Source organism: Nansenia antarctica, assembly GCF_963989245.1.
Source record: "Nansenia antarctica genome assembly, chromosome: 4".
Taxonomy (NCBI): Eukaryota; Metazoa; Chordata; class Actinopteri; order Argentiniformes; family Microstomatidae; genus Nansenia; species Nansenia antarctica.
The window spans coordinates 15,658,412-15,678,483 of NC_137689.1; the positions used below are offsets into that span (position 1 = coordinate 15,658,412).

Below are 20,072 nucleotides of genomic sequence, written 5' to 3' on the forward strand. Positions count from 1 at the left end.
AGCCACAGTGCAAATTACCTGGCAATGTTATAATATGAGGTTATTTATAAATACCGTAGGAGCCCTAGGCAATACAACATCATTTTGTGGGATGATAAAGGACATGATGTAACAGTTGGCTCTGCTTTGGCCACTTATGGAATTCAATGGCTACTGGGATACATGTATATATTTATACTTTCCTTTCTTTTTTTGACTTTCAACCCAAACTTTTCCCAGGCAGTGTTTTCCCCGCTGGCTCAGCAGAAGGTCACATTAACCTACTTTAATGCAGCTTCTGTGTTTGTCCTTCTATTGTAGACTGCTGCTCCCGGGAGCATTAGTAGTCAGCCTCTAATGGCCATTTTTAGCAGCTCAGTGTGAGTCAGGGCAGGGCCGTGTGCACAGCACGTCATTGAACTGGTCCAGGTGGTGAACCCCCTGATGCATGCAGGTGAGACCCAGACAGCCACGGTCAAAGGGCATGCTGACTCACTTCCCCTGACCCCCGTAAGAGGAGGGAATGTTGAGAGGGAGCAGGTGGTCACTCCTCCTGTCAATGGATGCTGATGAGAAACATGGCCTGCAGTTTGTTTGTAGTGTTGCTGCCAGCTTGTCCGACCTTAGGCCCTATCGGCTGTTGGCAAGAAGCCCACTACAGCTGCTCTTTTACTCCACTCTCTGTAAGCAGTAATGACTCATGGCAAAGGTGCATATACTGTACTGTATTTGAATGTACTGTATTTGAATGTACTGTATTTGAATGTACTGTATTTGATTGTGTATGTGTGTGTGTGTGTGTGTGTGTGTGTGTGTGTATGCACTAACCACTGTGGTCTACAACATTGAACTGTTTTTGTCTTCTCTTTCTCTCTCTCCCCAAATGCAGCGCTCCAAAATAGCTGTTTATGAAAAAATGTGGTCATACATGAAATCGGCCGAACCCTCAGTGTTCGCCAAGACAACACCTGACGGGGTTGCCCGAGTACGAAAGTCAAAGGGCAAATTCGCCTTTCTTCTCGAGTCCACTATGAACGAGTACATTGAGCAGCGGAAACCTTGTGACACCTTGAAAGTGGGCGGCAACCTCGACTCTAAGGGCTACGGTGTGGCCACGCCAAAAGGCTCTGCATTAAGGTGGGTGGGATATTATAACAATATCCTCTGTGTTGTTATAGTATTCCACCTACCCTGATGTCTCCTGTTGTCATTTCTGTTCTTCCTCACTCCTCACTTAATCTTTATTTTTTTGAGGTGTCATCAAGAAGTAAGCAGTATTAAGTGTTTCATTGATTCTGTGTTTTTTTTATTCTGTTACTTCTATATGGTCATGTTTCTGTTTGTGTTGTCTTTTTCTTACTCTTTATCTGAAGTGCTCAGTGCTCATTAGTCATGTTTACCAAATCCATCTGTACTGTATGTCGATGTGCTCCGTCCCTCCTCCCTGTTTGTTTTCCCCTTGTCCTCGATGTCTCTCTCCCTCTCTCGCCTCTGTGGTGTCCCTCTCTCGCCTCTGTGGTGTCCCTCTCTCTCCTCTGTGGTGTCTCTCTCTGGCAGTTTGGCATTGCTTCTTTTTGAACAGTTCGATGTGTTTTTCTGATTATTTTGCTTAACTTGCTAAAAGCTGCACTGTCACTTGTGATGAATGTTAACTTGCATGCTGTATGTTGTCGTTACTTCTATTCTCAATGACAATGTGTCCCCCATCCCGCACACTTCACTTCTAAGCAATGTTAACCTCCATGCCACCTCTCTAATATTTAACACTTTCTTTGCTGTAAAACGCTTCTTACCTCTCCACACACCGGTGAAATTCTTTACCAATTTGTCCTTTTCGTGCTCCCTTTATAAACCATTGATATTATGACTATTATTACCATTACTAATATTATATATTAGATTTCTCACGGACCTGTTCATTTTCTTACAAGTTATGTTTTATCGTTTCAAGAAATGCTGTTAACCTGGCAGTGTTAAAACTGAATGAGCAAGGCCTCTTGGACAAATTGAAAAACAAATGGTGGTACGACAAGGGAGAGTGCGGCAGCGGGGGAGGTGACTCCAAGGTCAGCCTCAATGTCACCAAAATCGGGTATCAAAGAGTAGAGTAATCGGCAAGGCTGTCATCATTGTAACCTATAGAGCCAACCACAGCCTAATATTGCCCCATGTGTGGCTTTTCCTATTTTATCATGCAACTGAGATCAAACTGGGAACCCTTTACTTGGCATATGGAGGAAAACGACTAGTAACAATTGTGATATTCAAAGAGCCAGATTGTGTGTAATAAGTGCCGGTATGATGGAAGAGTTGAAGCTGATTGTGATCTCTAAGAGTAGTACCACCACTGTGGTAAGAGACTTCCTTTGGAGAGTTGTGTTCTGCAGGGCTGTAGTGGGGATATTTTGCCCTGTGGTTGTCAAAGGCAGAACATACATTTCCTCTACTTTTCATATCCACAAGGCAAAATTATGGGAATTATTAATCTTAGATGTGTTTTAGGGGAACTATATTTTAATATAATGCCAGTAATAATTATTATTACTTAAAAATGTAAGACACCATGGCCATCTATCCTAGCACTGAGCTATAGTAGCACTCTCCAAACTGCCACTAGCCTTGGGTGCTAGGTCAGGCGAGGGGAACAGCGTAGTCTTGAGGGGACTAAGCATCGCAGGCAAACGTGAGAATTCTAATGACAAAGTGACACCAAATGGTCCAAACTTTTGTCTAATACCAACATCCTCTCACTGAAACCAGTGGCAGCTTGTCACCCAACAGATTCCTTTGGTTGGTCTTAGTCCAAGACCAGTCAAAGCCTTTCCATGGCTGGCCCCAACCTATGAAACGCTGCAAGAGGGTGGAGAATATGACCTGAGACACGAGGGCACAGCAACAGCCCAACTGTGGAACCGTCTCTGTCTCTACTCTTCTGCTTGCATCATGATCACAGTACACTTGGCACATTGTGAAAGACGAGACTGGCTAACTGTTATGTTGTTGACTCTAGTCATTCATTCCTGAGTGTAAGCAGGACATGAATACTATCAGCAGGGCAACATAAAGAAGCTGTCTCGTCCTACCAGCAATCTGCCTTGATTCCTTGGTAGAGAGAGGGTAGACTCAGCCCTGTTATGATATCACACCTGATTGCCACATTTCTTGTTTATTATTTTATTCCCAAAAATGCATGTGTTGGTACTTTAATAATGTGCTTCAAATATATTGTATGTAATAACCACTGAGAGAGGAAAATCCAAAAGATCCAAAAGATTACGGTACAACCATACTCCAACTTCTAAATGCTTTATAAAACACAGATGAATCTAGAAATGACACTTTAAACATAGATTATGTTTAATATCCAGGGTTATGTGGCTTACAAATTGAAATATACACTTTTTGAGATTGTTACTGGTTATAAAAGGTGCGGTAAGTAATACTTTTTTATTTTTTTGATATGTTGATGTCTGAGACTTGGGTGGTGAATAGCACCTTCATGGGAATCATGTTTCATCTGTGTGTCATGTTTTTTCAGTTCTGCATTTTTTCCTTTGTTTTGCATGAATGTATTCAGTGTTCAGTGTTGATTTCATCATTTATCTCTTTGTATGTTTTGGAAATGTCTCAGTGTATGTCACCTCATAGGAGTAGGGGGGTCAGAAAATACTAAAACTGTAGTGCAAAGTATCCATTTGATCAGCAAATCTGAATCAAAGGGGGTTAAATGGTAATTCATACACCACTGCTACTACCACAGACAATGATAGTGTTTTTAAAAAAAGAACTGACCATGGCTTTTGACCCTGCTCTTTCTAATTGTTGTACTGGATGCAGATCGGGATGTTTTCCCGCCAGCAATCACAAGCAAAAGGTCATGGTCACCTGAGAGGCATGCACAGACAGCAGCATGTCACATCATGTCACACACTCTGCCAGTGGATAGAGCCCACTGTCTCACGCTGGGAGAGTGCTCACTCTGTTAGCTGAGCTTCCTTGTTGCTGGGTCACTTGTGCCACTAGCCGGCGGCGGGGTGGGCTAGCTACTGTGTCTGTATGCTCTCAGAAGACACCCCACCAAGCACGCTCTGGATACAGGCCCAGTAAGCGCCAACTCATCACCTGTTTCAGCTTCAGCCATACTAAAGCACAACTACATTATTTGATGGTGACACTAATATGCTATGGCACTTTACTTTGATATTAATAACCATGTTGAATTTATTGTGTATATAATTGCTAGTGTACTCTAATGATCTCTGAGATAAAATATGGCAGAACTCTCCCAGACCAAATAGCTGTGCCAAGGAGTCGTCCTGCTGAGGAGCTTGGTAGGGGGAACAGATAGTCTCCATGAGATTCTGGGTTCGGATATTAGGGAACAGACAGTGCAGCGACCTTGTTGTCCTGTCGGTCTCATTGTCTAGCTGCCAATGTCACACGTGTTGTTCACCGCTAGGCCACTGCATGTGTTCACCGCTGGGCCACCTCGTGTGTGACATAACGGTCCAATGGAACCATGACATGAACCATGACACCTACTGTTCCCGCCCCTCGAACACGCCAGGTCCAGAACAAGAGCTCATTATGAGCAATAACCTGTGTTAAAAAGACGCTACTGACATAATCCATAGTGCTTTGTTATTTTCTGAGAGCGGCTTTGTACTAGTAATTATCTCGAAATGTGTGTGTTTCGTATGATAGCCTATTTGTAAAGTGAAGCCATTTAGCCATTATGACATCAGACAACCTCACCATCTAAATACTCCTCTCTATGTATGTGAATTAGTATGCATAGAATAGACTACAGTGGTGAATACAATATATTTAATGAAGTTAAATTACAAACACTGATCATTTTTCAGAAAGAAAATAAACACAGAAATCTAGCAGTCATGCAGATAGCATAATGCCTTACAAGCCAATAGCCCTCTATGACTATTCCAAAACATGTCAAAGAAACTGATCTGAGATCTCATTCAGTCAAATGTACCTGTGGATTTGAGTGTACAGTAGCTGTAAATATCCTGCCACAGAGTTGTTGTCTATATAATCAATATATTGGCAAAATATATCTAAGACTGATTGCAATTACATACAGTATATACGTCAATATCTATGAATAAAAGATATGATATCTAAGATGGATATTTTGCTAGTGATAGTTAAACACCTCTACACTAGCTCTCCTTAGTAGCTCTCCTAGTAAAGGGCTGTTTCATTTACAGTACAGTGATAGTAAAGGGCTGTTTCTTGTGAGACATTGGCTACCTTCAGCTAGAACAAAATCTGACTGCTGGTTTTTGTTTGTCTGTTAGTCAAGAAAGGGTTCCTGTTAGATCCACCTGGCTAAATACTTGGTTAAAAAAAGCTACATGTGCCCATAACAATTGCATCTCTTCTTTTATATACAGTACAGTAGCTACTCATTCTGCTATTTCCAATCTATTCTACCGTACTTGTTTGAACAGTGTGTGCCGATTACTCAAAGCGATAAAGGTAGGGTCTGGCATGGTAGGGTTAGTCCTGGTGTATGAAAGGTAACAGATAGTTTTTTGCCTGCTCTCTGTGATGTGATGGCCAGGACCCTGCTAATATCGCTTTGTAAAGTATATAAAGTAGTTTAAAGTTTGAATAACATAAAATAACATAATATAATGTTATTTATGTTATTTCCCACGTGAAGAACTCCTGTAAACCTTGCAGTATTGAAACTCAGTGAACAAGGCATCTTAGACAAGCTGAAAAACAAATGGTGGTACGATAAGGGTGAATGTGGAACCAAGGACTCTGGAAGTAAGGTCAGTCGCTGCAGGTCTTTTTGTACTGATTGCTAATTGCATTTTGACTTAATTGTTCATATGCAAATACCTAAAGCATATTCTCAAAAACATATAATATACACATTCTTTGTCTTAAGTTTGTTTTACTTTTTTCCTAGAATGACATGTGGAAAACATGAAACCTCACTCATGGAATTACACTATTTCTCTGACACATACTTTATTTAATCAATAGCACAAGACTATCTACATAATTACAATTTTTATTTACATCAATATGATCATAATTCATTATGATTATTCCTAAGATTTCATCACTCAGTATAGATATGTAATGATAGCTGAAAAGGTGCAGCATGCCTTGGAAAAATGTTAAATCACATTTGTACTCATACTTACCATAGACAATGACAACCATAGAATTGTAACCATTATGCTGCTGCTTGGTTGACCAAACTTTTATTGAAATATTGTTTATTGGTGTCCTCACTTATTAGCATGCTAATTGAGTATATTAGGTCCATTAACATTATGCAGTGTGACTTACTAACAAGCTTCCTTACTTGAACAAACTCCAAACTAACTTTCAATCGCCACCTGGTCATACAATGGTCAAGTGGTGTTTGAAAGTCATGTTTGAAATGTGGGAGGTCATAATAAGGAGATTTTGTTTGCACACTTCATGGAGTTAAATGATCTAATAAACCAGTTATTTAATCCTCTGAGGTAGGCAGAGGACACACAAGCCAAACTGAGGGTTCAAATGACATTCAACAAAGTACTTGCAGAATAGCACACTCATAGGGTTAAAATGCTAATGGTAAAACTCTTATAAATGAATTTCAATATCCAAGTTTGGATGTTAGGAGCAGCAAAATGGTTCAGTTCACTTTCTACAGCTTGCCACTTTCATTGAAATTGTAAGATGCAGTCTGATGATGGTACGTTTTAGTAGCTATAGTATCATAGTGAAGTGAGTTTTTAGACCTGTACGACATTGACCGCCTTCCTTAGGGGTGGCCTCGTAAAGAAGCCACAAAGCAGGTTAGAAAAACACTTTATGTCTACATTCACCAATCCAGCTGTGATAGAAACAACTGGAGAGTTGACCCCCTCTCCTGTCTTTGAGGATTGGCCGACCTACCAAAGACTGAAGTTGCTCCCAGCTTTTGACTTTTGTAGGAAAGTCATTCAATAAGTCAACCTCTGCAGTTTACCTCGATACTACCCAATAGTAGGCAAGCGTCTCCAAAGGATTGACTGCCTACACATTTGATAGAACAAAACCAGTAACCTCTTCAGAGTTGTTGGGGATATATCCAATAGATCATCTATAGTTGGGCTGTCTTAATTAGAGCTGGATTTGAGTCAGAGGCCTCATAGGGATGTTGTGTGTTTCTGTTTGGGGTCAACAAACAAACTGTCCTGAAAAGATTCTTAACTCTTTTCTCTACCTTCCCCAGGACAAGACAAGTGCACTAAGCCTGAGCAATGTGGCGGGAGTCTTCTATATTCTGGTCGGAGGGCTAGGGCTGGCTATGACCGTGGCTTTGATAGAGTTCTGTTATAAGTCACGAGCAGAAACCAAAAGACTGAAACTTGCAAAGAATGCCCAAAACTTTAAACCAACTCCTCCGGCAAACACCCAGAATTTTGCCACATACCGAGAAGGCTACAATGTGTATGGAACAGAGAGTGTTAAAATCTAGGGGGTATGTCTGCTATTTTGGTGGCAAGTGTCTCTTGGAATTGTTTGCACTTCATTACTTTCTGTCATTTTGACATGTTTTATGATAATCTAATAGTGTTTTCAATTGATCAGTTATCATTTAAATACATATAGCACATATTAAATAAACATTGCTTTAATAAGCAAACATTTTATTTAAAATAAGGAAACACTGTGTTGCCTTTAATGTCTGGTTTATTCTACTGGTTTTACAGATGTGAAGTGTGTCCCTTCCGCTGATGTGTCTGGAGGAAGACAGTCACTCTGTAGGAATACAACACATTATGGCTGGCACCTGGAGGCGATAGACTTGGTTATCACTTGGACCCAAACCCACAGTCAATGCCCATCCTGGTTTGCCAAGCCTGGCACGATAATCGATGATGATGACGCAATAGGACTTGTGCTTCTTGAAATATGGGACTTGCCTCTCTTAGTGCCTTATGGAGCATTCAGCGTCACAGCAATGCAACTCAATTTTTGGTTCACTTGAAAATAAGAATCCCAAAAAGAATATGGGGGAACTTAAAAAGAAGCATTGAAGCAAACGAAAATTGAAGAACTGTTGTAATTTATGGGTGGGAAAGTTATGGTTTCATTATTTTGAAGAAAAAAAGCCATTACTTGCCATCAAATCTCATCCTGGAGTACATTTTAAGTTATTTCAACACTTTACCTACATATTTTAGTGGTAAAATGTTTATTGAAAACATGTTGTGTTTTATTTAATGTACTAGAGTTATCTGCCTATTTTAATATACAATTATTTTCAGTGTCATATAATATTTAGAACAAACATCAATCATAAGGATAGGATCAATAGAAAAAGATAATATTGTACCCTAATTCTTTTCTTTTTACTCAAGAGTTATGGATCATTTGAAAGTGAAACCACTGGTTATTTAAAATGTTTAGGTGCTGTCATTTTCTCAGAGCCTGATTGACAAGCTGACATTTTATCAAGGTATAGCATCAAATGAAATGAAAATGTAGTTAAAGTAAATGCAATATTTGCTTTGGACCACAAAGACCTTGTCACCACTGCCAAAATGATAAATCGAAAAACAGTTTTATGATGTGATCAGTTTTTAAAACACTTTTGGTGCCATATTGTTATTGAGGTTTTTGATTGAGCAGAGTACAAACAGTTGTAGAAAACACTGACACATTTACAGTATACCAAGCATAATAGGTTTTAGTCCTAAAGAGTAAACCCCTTATTCACAATGTATTCAAATGGTTTGAGTAGTCATCTCAGTCAAAATCCACTGCATTTCGTACACATTCAGATTGAACATGGTTCTTGAATTTCATTGCAACGCTATCCAATGATAATATCTAAATAGAGCAAGATCTCTATTATCTTAAAATGTTTGGTAATAATAGCACACTCTATATCTGGTTGTAATTTACATTTATTTCTCTGTACCTGTGTATTTTCTGTTGAGGTTTTATTCTGTAGTGAATGGTGAGAATTGACAGTGGAGAAAGGAAACTAGTGGAAGAATACAGCTAAAGTATTTCTGTGTTTTTATGTTTCTGTTTTTATGATCCACTACACTTTGAAGACATACCAAGACAAAGGAAGATTATGATACATATGAAGAGAATTCTTTACAAATCATGGGGAACCATAAATATTAAGAAACATGTATATTTGTTTAGTTGATTTGTTAATGAAGGCTTCTCTTATCCTTTTTTCAAAGAAAATGCATGTGAAATTGGTGATCGCTTTACCAAACTGCATCCTGATGCAGACCCTAGGAAGTTAGCAAACAATCTCAACTTTATAACTCATTTGATCCTTTTTGTCTTTTGTTTTTTTGTTTTATTTGTGACTGCATCTCAGCAACGAGAAAATTGCCAAGCTGCATAGTGATAACAAGAACTGCATGTGTGGACATACTGAACCTTGTTAGTGAGGTCCTCTACAGTACACAGACTTTTATTACATTTTGTAAATAAAAACGGATATAAAAATCAGCTTTTGGAATATTCTTCGATAATGTTATCTGATTCTTTGCCACACAGGGAGAACACACTTCATCCGCATATGAAGAGGCCTGACAATATGGAAATTGGTGGCAGGGTAACGTTTATCTTTAAATGCACACTATGAATAATCCATATGGCACTGAAGTATAATTATACTGCACAAATCTGAGATGTGAGCTACTGTATTATGACAAGGTATTCCTTATTACAGGGAAGTGTCATGTGTCTGGCTAGGTAACACTACCAGGATTGCTAGAGACTGGATAGGAAGTCACTTTTCTGTTAAAAGCCAAAGAAACCATGTATGATTTATGACCAAGCTAATACTAAAGTAGAGAGGAACTACAGGCCTCTCTTGACTATTAAATATCAACAAGACCATGAGAGTGTGAAGCCTGGTCCATGCACCAGTCTCTAGACATGACATTTAATATTAATAGGAATATTGTTTATTTATTAACTTAAGACCTTATAGAGAGCTCCACTGTGGTTGACTCACCAAGACAATTATGTGATATTTAGTTCCCGTACTGAGATACTTGATAGTCGTATTGTGTTGTCAGCATTACGATTCATTCAGAACATGTCTAAAACACTGTACAAACACCAACTCCTCACTAGTACTCTTAGATTTGTGAAAAGCCACTGTCTACTTTTCAATTTCAATATTTCAAGAGGTTTAATACAGTACAATAAACATCTGAAGTAGACATGCAGCAAGACATACAGACTAGTGTGGAGTTTCATACTAGTGTGATAGGAGTTTCCCTTAAGAGCAGCTGATCTATTGTCAGGTACAGTACATCATGTATACTAACTGTAATAATATAATATATGCCATTTAGCTGACACTTTTATCCAAAGCATCTTACATTGCAACGAGTGCATACATTTCAGTATATATGGTCCCAGCGGGAAACAAACCGACAACCTAAGCGTTGTCAGCGCCATGCTCTACCAATTGAGCCACAGAGGACCAGGACAAGCGTACTGTGTAGGGGAGTGAAACATAACCCTGAAACACAGCGACACCAAAGTGAAAAGAAGAGGACACAAAACACCAATGACTCACTAAGAAAACTATCATTTATTAGTTTAGAAAAAGCATACACTTGTCGAGTACAGCAGATAAAAACTCCAAAAAGTTGTTTCTGAAACATTTGCATTTGGAGTACAAAGCTTTTGAAATTTGTACAATTCTTTATTTGCTTCAAGGAGGAACTGTCATTTTACAAATTATTTAAAAACCTGATGACACACAATCGCATAATGGACATTGCAAGGGACATCGAAAAATAAAAATAACATATGACATGACTTACATGTTACCTTCTTTATTATTGTACACATAATATACAAACTGGTCATTTGTATCTTTTCACTCATCTATACCTAAATACTTGCTTGGATTAAAAGGAGAAGAAATAAATAGACATGAAACTCTAAATGAGGTAAATGCAAATATGGAAAGTGTCTATTAATGCCAATAAAACAAGCAAGAGGGGGAGATCATGACAACCTAAAACAGGTGAATTTGACATCAAGCATGTGATTATCGAATGTATGACCTGATGCATTCAAGAGAGCATTTAATAATGTTACCAGTTTTCTGAATAGAATAACAATTCGTGATTTGAATAGCACATTGTGCCAATATTCAAAAGTAAAAAAACAAAAACAAAAACACTTTCAGCTGGTTACTGAAATACATTGAAAATGTTTTTTTCTTTTTTTCTCCTTTTTTTTCTTTTTTTTTTTAAGCTCAGCAAGTTCAAACACTACAACTAACATCACTGGCGGGCAGTACAACAAAAACAACACAGGCAGAAAAGAGAGGAACATTTCAGGTACAGCCTCCTCTGAGACTCATCAAGGCAGAAAAAACGGAGCACTATGTAACAACGTGGTACAGGTGGGTGGGTGTTTGGGCTAAAAGCAGTTCTTGTCCAGATCTTTTGTAGGCCACGTGTGGGGTGGGGCGGGGCAGGGCATGAGGAGAAGAATGAAGAATTCATCAAACACTCACCAAATCACTCGTACTGTACATTAGAAAGATCAAAGTAAAAGTGAAAGTGAAATTGGGCAACAGTATGTCAATGTATTACATTACTACTTACCTTCACTGCATTAGTACACATTATCTGTGCTTGTCAGAGGATTTATGAGTATCACAATTAAGGGAACATTTCAGACAAAGTATTTTCACTTGTGCATGTAAAATAAACATCCACTACACATAGTTACTAAGATGTTCTGTCATCAGGCTTGAGATATTCCAAAGACCAATTGAAATGTTACTATAAAGGCAGGTAACAAAACAAGTTCATGTGAGATAACCGTTAGAACCGTTATATTAAAAACATTGTGTTGATGCAATCTCTTCCTCAAATAGAAGTATGTACAGTAGCCAGGGTAATATAATTATTACTACAGTCCAAATGTAATGAAGTCAAGAGCTTGAGGTCTGTAATGTTTTCCCAGAACGTTTAAGGATATTGTTTTTTCTCTTCCTTTCCTCCGCTGCTGTCCCTCTTCTCTTTCTTGTCAGACTTCTCTTTGTCATGTCTCGACTCCTGGAACAACATGGGAAACAAGGGAAATGTCACAGTCAACACACAACAACGGCCCTCAAGAGCACAGAGTAAAAGACGGCCATGGCCAATGTGTTGGCTGCATCTGCATGAAATAGTTCCTATTTGCACACATGTTGGTACTGGCCCAATATAAATCTACAATAGCATGCCAGTTTCTTTACATATTCAGAGTGCCAAATACTGTTTAACAACACCACTCAGGGATGGGCCAGGACCTTTACAGCTACTCTAGTTTAGCTGAGCAACAACACACTGTGGGCAGAGACTAGGCCCTCTCCCTTGGGAACAAGCTTAAGTCCTTAACAAGCTTAAGTCCTGCGTGGATCCGGGCTGCGGGCAGCACTGCCTACCTTCTTGCCTCCGGAGGAGGTTCTCTCTGGTTTAGCAGACTCGCCCTTCTCCTTGCTAGAGGACTTGGGCCTTTTACTCTTCTCTTTGTCAGCGGAGGGTGGGGAGTCAGAGGAGGGACTGGCGCTCTTGCTGTGTTTGGAGGAATCTTGGATAGGGGAGAAAGCACAATTAGGAAAGATGTTGGTGTACATTGTTTAATGCTTGTAGTGTCAGGTAAGATGGAGCATGTGCGTATACTTTGGCATACACTTAATAGTGAGAGCTAAACTTACTGGTTCCGTTTTCATCTTTTCTGCGTTTGGATTCAAGGCTCATCTCACGGTCGCTGGCCACATGGTCCTATTAGCAAAATGAAACATATTTAGTGACCGCGAATCATAATTCTCTTACTTCAGTCTTGTCCATCTTTGCAAAAATAATGGAAATTTACAAGTAGCATTTCTCTGGAGTATTAGGCTGCTTTGCTCCAGAAATAAAGATGAGGATGTGAGTTCAGAAACGCCTCCCCACAGGTCACATGGGGCTCTGTGAGCTCTGAACACTCACTCTTTTCCTGTCCTTCTTGTCCTTGTCTTCCTTCTTCTCTTTGGAACGGCCTCGGGCATTCTCTGAGTCTTTCTTGTCCGTCTCCCTGCTCTTGGACCGCGTGACCGAATTGTAGTTCATATGGTGCTGTAGGACACACATACACACGGACACACGGACACACACACACACGGACACACACACACACACACACACACACACACAGACACACACAGACACACACACACTTTAAGTTTCATAACAATAAGGCCTATTACTGGAATGCACATACAAATGTTGGAAACATTATTCTGTGCTTGATGTGTACAAACTTGATGTGCCAAATTATATGAATACACTCGTTAGTTGTCCTGAAAGATACTCCAGCAAAATCCAGCCAGGTTATTATTATTATTATTATTATTATTATTATTATTATCATTATTGAAAGGGAAGTTTGACCCAAAACCATTTTTTTGTGTATTTCTAGTCAATCCGCAAGATCTCAAACTATCATAATTTGCAATGTGCAGCTGCATCATTGCTATCAAAATGTCTGTGTTTACCTCTATGTGAAACGTCTCATACTGCGTTGAAATCCATCACACAAGACTTTTTGCACTTTGGTGCAGTGCATCTACACCACTGATTCCCAGAGAGCAGCACACGCTAGCTCTTGAGCTGTTCAACAGAAGGACCTCACGTGGGAGGCAGAGGGGAATCTTGGGAGTTGTAGGAATTGCCTCAAATGGGTGATTTGTAACATCAAGATTTATCAGGGCATTCACATCATTTTGAAATGCGATTTTACATTAATGTGTCTACTATGGACGAATGAAAACCACTGAATTACAGGGTAAAATTCTGCTTTAAAACAACATACACAAAACATGGAGTGACTACATAGAAAGGCCTAAAACGAAACTGGAAGAGAAGGATAGCCGAGGACAGAAATGTGGAAACATAGTAAGCACACCATGTCCCTGATTAAAGTCAAAATTGATCATTATAAGATACAAATACGTCTTTAGTATAACTATGACACGATACAACCATTTTGTGCCGAAATAAGCATCATAATATCAATAAAATTGATATTCAAACTGTGTTAAAATCCTTGAAAACAGAAACAATTGCTTAGGTGTTCATAAGATGCTGATCTGGTTATTTACAAATAAATAATGCCAAAATGTTCACTTCTCCATTCGAACAAGTTGACTCAACATTCTTGTTGCCTGACCACAAACTTACTTGTCCCGAACAAGCAGACAACCTTTAATGGCGAGCCCTGTTAGATCCAACGTTATGCCCACTGTATTGCATATTCATTAGTGTCCACTCACACCTGAAACCCACTCACACCTGAAACATTAGGCTTGCCAGCTATATACCACAGTGACAAACTATATACCACAGTGACAAATTATATACCACAGTGACAAACCGTTATCAACCCTCTGGAGGGGTTCTTCAAGCGACCAGATATCAAGTCCTCAGTGTCCAAAAGCAACGCTTTCTTTCTAGAAGCAACCAAACCACAGTGCATCTGACCACTGGATGTATCATGCAGGTCCAAGGGTAGGTAATGAATAACTCAGAAGAAGACCTGAGTTTTACGAGATAATGCAACTGATAGGGATTCAACCGGAAGCATAAATAACAGAACAATAACAAGCCACAAGTTTGATGGCCCAGAGTTCAAGACTAACCCAAGACCCATCTCTGCAGCTGTTAGACCACAGGCAGAGATACCATCCATGTAACTTCACTCTGAACCATGCCATGGATAGGGAGTTTGGAACATGGGGACTGGGGTTTTTGAGACGAACAAAAAAGAATTGCAGACTCAAATACCACTGTAACAAGCGAACCTAGTAGATGATGTATGAATTATTCACCTACATGGAGAGCACCTCTATTCATTCTGCCAGAGACAGACGGTGTATCTAGACAGCGGAATACCGGAGGCTCGGAAATTCAAAGTTGAATAGAGACCGTCACGTGAGTTGCTTTTTAACAAATCAATGAGAGATGGAGGCTTGTACATGTCTGAGTTGTTGAAATGTGAGCTCAATAGAGGATTGACACTCCTCTTGGTATTCTGTTTAGACAGCACTTCACATGCATAGCTAATGAGTGTGTGAGGGCATCGGGGACGGGCTCGGAAAGTGATCACAGGGAGGAGAAGAAACGCTGCCTGCTTAAAATTCGTCTCTTTTGGCTTCTCTCCCTAGTGGCTCTTCCTCACACGGCCGCCTGCTGTCCTGAACAATCGCTTTAATCTTTCCCACGACTCCACTGTGCTCAACATACAGGAGCCAAACCTGGATGTAGAATTCCATATTCCCACATGACTTAATATGATTCCCACATATTCCCATATGACTTAAGTTATATACTTGGCAACAATTAATTGACCTAATATGATGTGTCAAATAAACCATTTAGCAGTGATATTCTATCCAGTTTAGACATTTTGGATACACACAATAAAATGACCAAACATCACATCTTCATCATGTCAGTGGCACTGACACCCTATTGGCTGAGAGAATCCAGTCAAAGTACATGTCAGAGCAGGTGTAGGAGGTGTAGGAGTCGGTCCAAACCTTGGATGCAGAGTCCTTGGGTTCGTTGCTATTGTCCTGTAGGAATGAATGGAGACGACAGATGAGCTGGGGGGGTTGTCAGACAGCAGGAGAGAGTCGGGAGGAGGAGGAGGAGGGGTCAGGGGCTGGACGGACCGATGTCACACTTCCCCCTTGACCTCTGACCTTCAAGGACTAAGGCTTTGACATGGTTATTACAGAGAGTGCAGCGTCTTAGCAAGGATCATGTGGGAGCTCAATATACAGCTTTACATATAAAAACCCTGAGAAGTGAGATGAATAAGTTTCTGATATCTACAAAAAAAGTGTCTGGAATCAAATGCAGCATATCCATGAGCTTGTCAGTAGGCCTACAGTACAGCTGGTATTTTACTTTGTGTATAGTGCATGTGCTGTAAACTAAGTAACTTAACAACCAAGGGTGTGTGTGTGTGTGTGTCAAATCATTGAATTTCCTGTGTGCTCTGATCCTAAAGGCTGTTTTCCTACATTTAGAACTTGTTGTCACTTACAGTTCAGAATGGATAAGACACAGGGAGCCTATTCTCTGGTGGTAGAGTAACATAAAGACCTATCACAAGCTTCCAGCGGTTTAGGCAGCTCTCCAGCGGATCCAGAAGGCTGCGCCCACACTTTCTCTCGCTCTCTCTCGCTGTAGCAGTAGGCTTGCTTTATTTGGCTGGTGCAAAACTGAGGATCTCTCTCTCTCTCTCCGAGGGCCTTGGGTGCTGGTGGCTTTGGTTTTCCATTGCGAGTGTGACAGGGTGGTAGGGATGCCGAGGGGCGTTGGTGGTTGTGGGTGGGCGGGTGGGGTTGTGGCGGACCAACAGGAACAACTGCTCATACATCTTGAGGTGAAGCGAAGGTACAGACTGAGGCTGCATGCGGGCTGTTTGAACAGATCAAGCTACAAGGGGGGGCAGTTGACCTGGCAGCAGCAGAATGGCCCTCCTACAGCAGATGGAGACTTCCTCTGAAGACACTGTGCGACTCTGGACTCCCACCCCCGCTGGATTCCCGGAGATTTCGGAGGAAAAGAAAAACACGTCACGCCACTTCAACCAAGAAATCTTCTCGGCTCGCCGGAAAAGGACAAAATAAAAAAAAGTCTTCATCTTGGGTGCTATTTTTAACTGGAAAAAATACTGCTTCAAGAGGGGAAAATAAAAAATAAAAATCTTATTTTCAGCTTGCCAGTGAAAAAGGAAAAAGCTCCCGACTCTGGAAGCCATTCTTACTTGAGGGAAATATTGCTCTCAAAAAGGCAAAAAAATACGAGAGAATATAGAAACGCATAAAACTCCCCTCTCTTCTCAAGGCACTTTTATCGCTTTGCTTCACATGAAAATAAATAAATATTTCAACAATCAAATGATTGATATATACATTATTCTCTTGGCTAAGTCCTTGAAGGTTTTCCCCACTCAGGAAAATATTAACGAATAGTCCATGGAATTCTTTCCAAGCCCCCCATGGTAATGGATGGGGATTCCAGACGCCTCCCCTGTGTATGTGTGAACTCTCGTCGTTGATCTTGAAGGCCGATGGAACACGCAACAGTTGGGAACGCTCCGGTGGAAAGGGAAGAAACACGGGCACAGCCTTCCTCAGGCCATACTAACCTTAACAGAGGAGGAGTGGGATGGTGAAGAGTGGGTGTCGACCTTTCGTCTTTTGTGATCTAGAAAAAGAGAACAATTAGAATAAAGTTATCATTTCAAATTGGCGCATTCAAACTGAAATAGTTCAGGTTCTCCTTTGGTAATGAGCAGAGAGGCGTTGTGCAGAGAAAGGGAGCGAAGCTGCTTACCCCTCTCAGATTCGGCAGACTCAGATCTGGGAACTGGAGACTTGAGGGACCCGGACACGGCGCTCCGGTCTCCTTTGTCCTTGCTCTTCTCCTTGGTGGTGTCACGCTCCCTGGACGGCTCTTTGGGCTCTCCGTTGCCTGCCTTGGCCTTATCCTCTTTGCTGCTCTTCTCCTCTGCCTTCAGCTTGTCCCTGTCTGCCTTGGGGGTCTTCTCCTTACCCTCGCGTGCCGTACGCTCCTCCTTGCCAGGCCTCTCGTCCCTCTGTTTCTCCCGACGGCTCTCCCCCTTCGTCTCTGGAGTGCTGCCTGGCGTCTTCTCCTTCTTCTCTTTTTTCTCCTTCCCGCTCTTTTCTTTGTCATCCCTCTCTTTGATGGCTTTGGTGCTACGGGGGAAACAGAAGGGTTTTTGTTCAGAGTTGAAAATGCCCAATTTCCTGCAGCTATGAAGATAAGCAAGACCAAAGACAGAGACTGAGAGAGAGAGAGAGAGAGAGAATAACAATTTCTTAATCCCTGGATATTCGATTTATGCGGCTAAACTTTGGAATACTAAAATGTTCAACCGGCTCAAAGTGCTGTGTTGGATACTAATCTGGGGTACAATTAGTGTAAATATCGAATCAGCCAGTTGTCAAGGCTTAGGGTTTGAATGCAAATAATTCATTGGTATTTGTGTTTTTTTTGTGGGTATCAGTGTCTTGTCTTTGTTCCGAGCTGAAAAGCAATATCCTAGTTTAGAATACTAAATAACCAGACGTGCTAGTTCTCAGCACCGGTGCAGCGCCATTGGCTGGGCTTCACGCCTACCTGTTAGGAGCACCGTTCCCATTGCTGGTGGTCACTTTGGCCGCTGTGCTGTTGGCTTTGTTCACCGGCTTCGCTGTCCCCTGAGATTTATCCTTGGATCGATCTATCAAAACACGAGGCAACAGAGCATGAACACAACGGCTGTTTCAATCAAACAACTTTCACAACGCTAATTACGTTTGTATCACCTGTCAACTGTGGATGACAAATGAAACCACGAGGGGATTATCGTTGCTAAGGAGACACGTGTTTTCCCATCAAATCACCCCAGAAGGACAGAAGGCCTCAGACACATCGGCCAGACCCACAGTCACCCAGACCGTCCCTTAGTCCCTCACTCCCCCAGACCCTCACTCCCCCAGACCCTCACTCCCCCAGACCGACCCTCACTCACCCAGACCCTCACTCCCCCAGACCGACCCTCACTCCCCCAGACCCTCACTCCCCCAGACCCTCCCTCACTCCCCCAGACACTCACTCCCCCAGACCCTCACTCCCCCAGACCGACCCTCACTCCCCCAGACCGACCCTCACTCCCCCAGACCGACCCTCACTCCCCCAGACCCTCACTCCCCCAGACCCTCACTCACCCAGACCCTCACTCCCCCAGACCGTCCCTCACTCCCCCAGACCCTCCCTCACTCTCCCAGACACTCACTCCCCCAGACCCTCCCTCACTCCCCCAGACCCTCCCTCACTCCCCCAGACCCTCACTCCCCCAGACCCTCACTCCCCCAGACCTTCACTCACCCAGACCGTCCCTTACTCCCTCACTCCCCCAGACCCTCACTCACTCCCCCAGACCGTCCCTCACTCCCCCAGACCGTCCCTCACTCCCCCAGACCCTCACTCACTCCCCCAGACACTCACTCCCCCAGACACTCACTCCCCCAGACCCTCCCTCACTCACTCCCCCAGACCGACCCTCACTCCCCCAGACCCTCCCTCACTCCCCCAGACCGACCCTCACTCCCCCAGACCCTCACTCCCCCAGACCCTCCCTCACTCCCCCAGACCGACCCTCACTCCCCCAGACCCTCCCTCACTCCCCCAGACCGACCCTCACTCCCCCAGACCCTCCCTCACTCCCCCAGACCGACCCTCACTCACCCAGACCCTCACTCCCCCAGACCGACCCTCACTCACCCAGACCCTCACTCCCCCAGACCCTCACTCACCCAGACCGTCTCTTACTCCCTCACTCCCCCAGACCGTCCCTCACTCCCCCAGACCCTCACTCACTCCCCCAGACCCTCCCTCACTCCCCCAGACCGACCCTCACTCCCCCAGACCCTCACTCACCCAGACCGTCTCTTACTCCCTCACTCCCCCAGACCGCCCCTCACTCCCCCAGACCCTCCCTCCCTCCCCCAGACCCTCCCTCACCCGAGTCCTCCGTGGTCCCCTCGTCAGTCTTGATGGTGTTGCTGCTGGCAGGCTTGCCCGCGCTACCAGGGCCGTTCTGCTGGCTGGCAGGGGTGGCGCTGCGCACCGGCTGCTCCTTGTGGTGGAACTCATTCTCAGGGACCATGTGCACCTTCCTGCCTTTCAACTGGCCAGAATAGCTGCAAGACGCAAGGACGGTTTACACAAGGCAGAGACAGGACCGTCATAGAGCTTCAAAACACACATACTCAGACACATTCGCCGCTCGCTTGCACACAGACTACCAAAGCAAACAAACAAATACCCACATAGTGCACACACACGCAGGCGCACGCACACGCAGGATCAGTGTCTAAGTGAAGGTCTGACAGGTACATTGTGTAAAGCAATGTCGAGGATTATGGTTGTTTGCTAAGATGTCTCTAGTGCTTTACAAGGCCAGGTGACTGATGCAGACAGGCTAGACTCACATACTAACGGATTACTAGTCCTCATTACCACACT

At 42.6% G+C, this 20,072-nt stretch overlaps 2 protein-coding genes across 3 annotated transcripts in view; one reads left to right on the plus strand and one right to left on the minus strand.

Annotated features, from left to right (window-relative positions):
- Positions 1-7,471, plus strand: part of gria3a (glutamate receptor, ionotropic, AMPA 3a) — a gene marked incomplete at both ends in the record, with an annotated part of 68,576 nt that extends 61,105 nt beyond the window's left edge. The window contains 3 exons of one of the 2 annotated variants that reach the window (XM_080528909.1): positions 869-1,116; positions 1,931-2,045; positions 7,226-7,471. In XM_080528909.1, the coding sequence (XP_080385035.1) occupies positions 869-1,116; positions 1,931-2,045; positions 7,226-7,471 (609 nt within the window). Of the gene's footprint in view, positions 1-868; positions 1,117-1,930; positions 2,046-5,665; positions 5,781-7,225 lie in introns of both variants that reach the window. The other variant, XM_080528910.1, reaches the window with a different exon arrangement.
- A 3,079-nt stretch (positions 7,472-10,550) lies between these two features.
- thoc2 (THO complex 2) overlaps positions 10,551-20,072 on the minus strand; it is a 31,067-nt gene continuing 21,545 nt past the window's right edge. Inside the window, exons 29-39 of the mRNA XM_080528677.1 lie at positions 19,569-19,747; positions 18,183-18,285; positions 17,376-17,758; positions 17,188-17,246; positions 15,566-15,601; positions 12,978-13,103; positions 12,704-12,770; positions 12,431-12,576; positions 11,983-12,059; positions 11,604-11,651; positions 10,551-11,438 (exon numbers count right to left, since the gene is read on the minus strand). Coding sequence (XP_080384803.1) covers positions 11,624-11,651; positions 11,983-12,059; positions 12,431-12,576; positions 12,704-12,770; positions 12,978-13,103; positions 15,566-15,601; positions 17,188-17,246; positions 17,376-17,758; positions 18,183-18,285; positions 19,569-19,747 — 1,204 coding nt within the window. The 3' untranslated portion in view covers positions 10,551-11,438; positions 11,604-11,623. The remainder of the gene's footprint in view (positions 11,439-11,603; positions 11,652-11,982; positions 12,060-12,430; positions 12,577-12,703; positions 12,771-12,977; positions 13,104-15,565; positions 15,602-17,187; positions 17,247-17,375; positions 17,759-18,182; positions 18,286-19,568; positions 19,748-20,072) is intronic.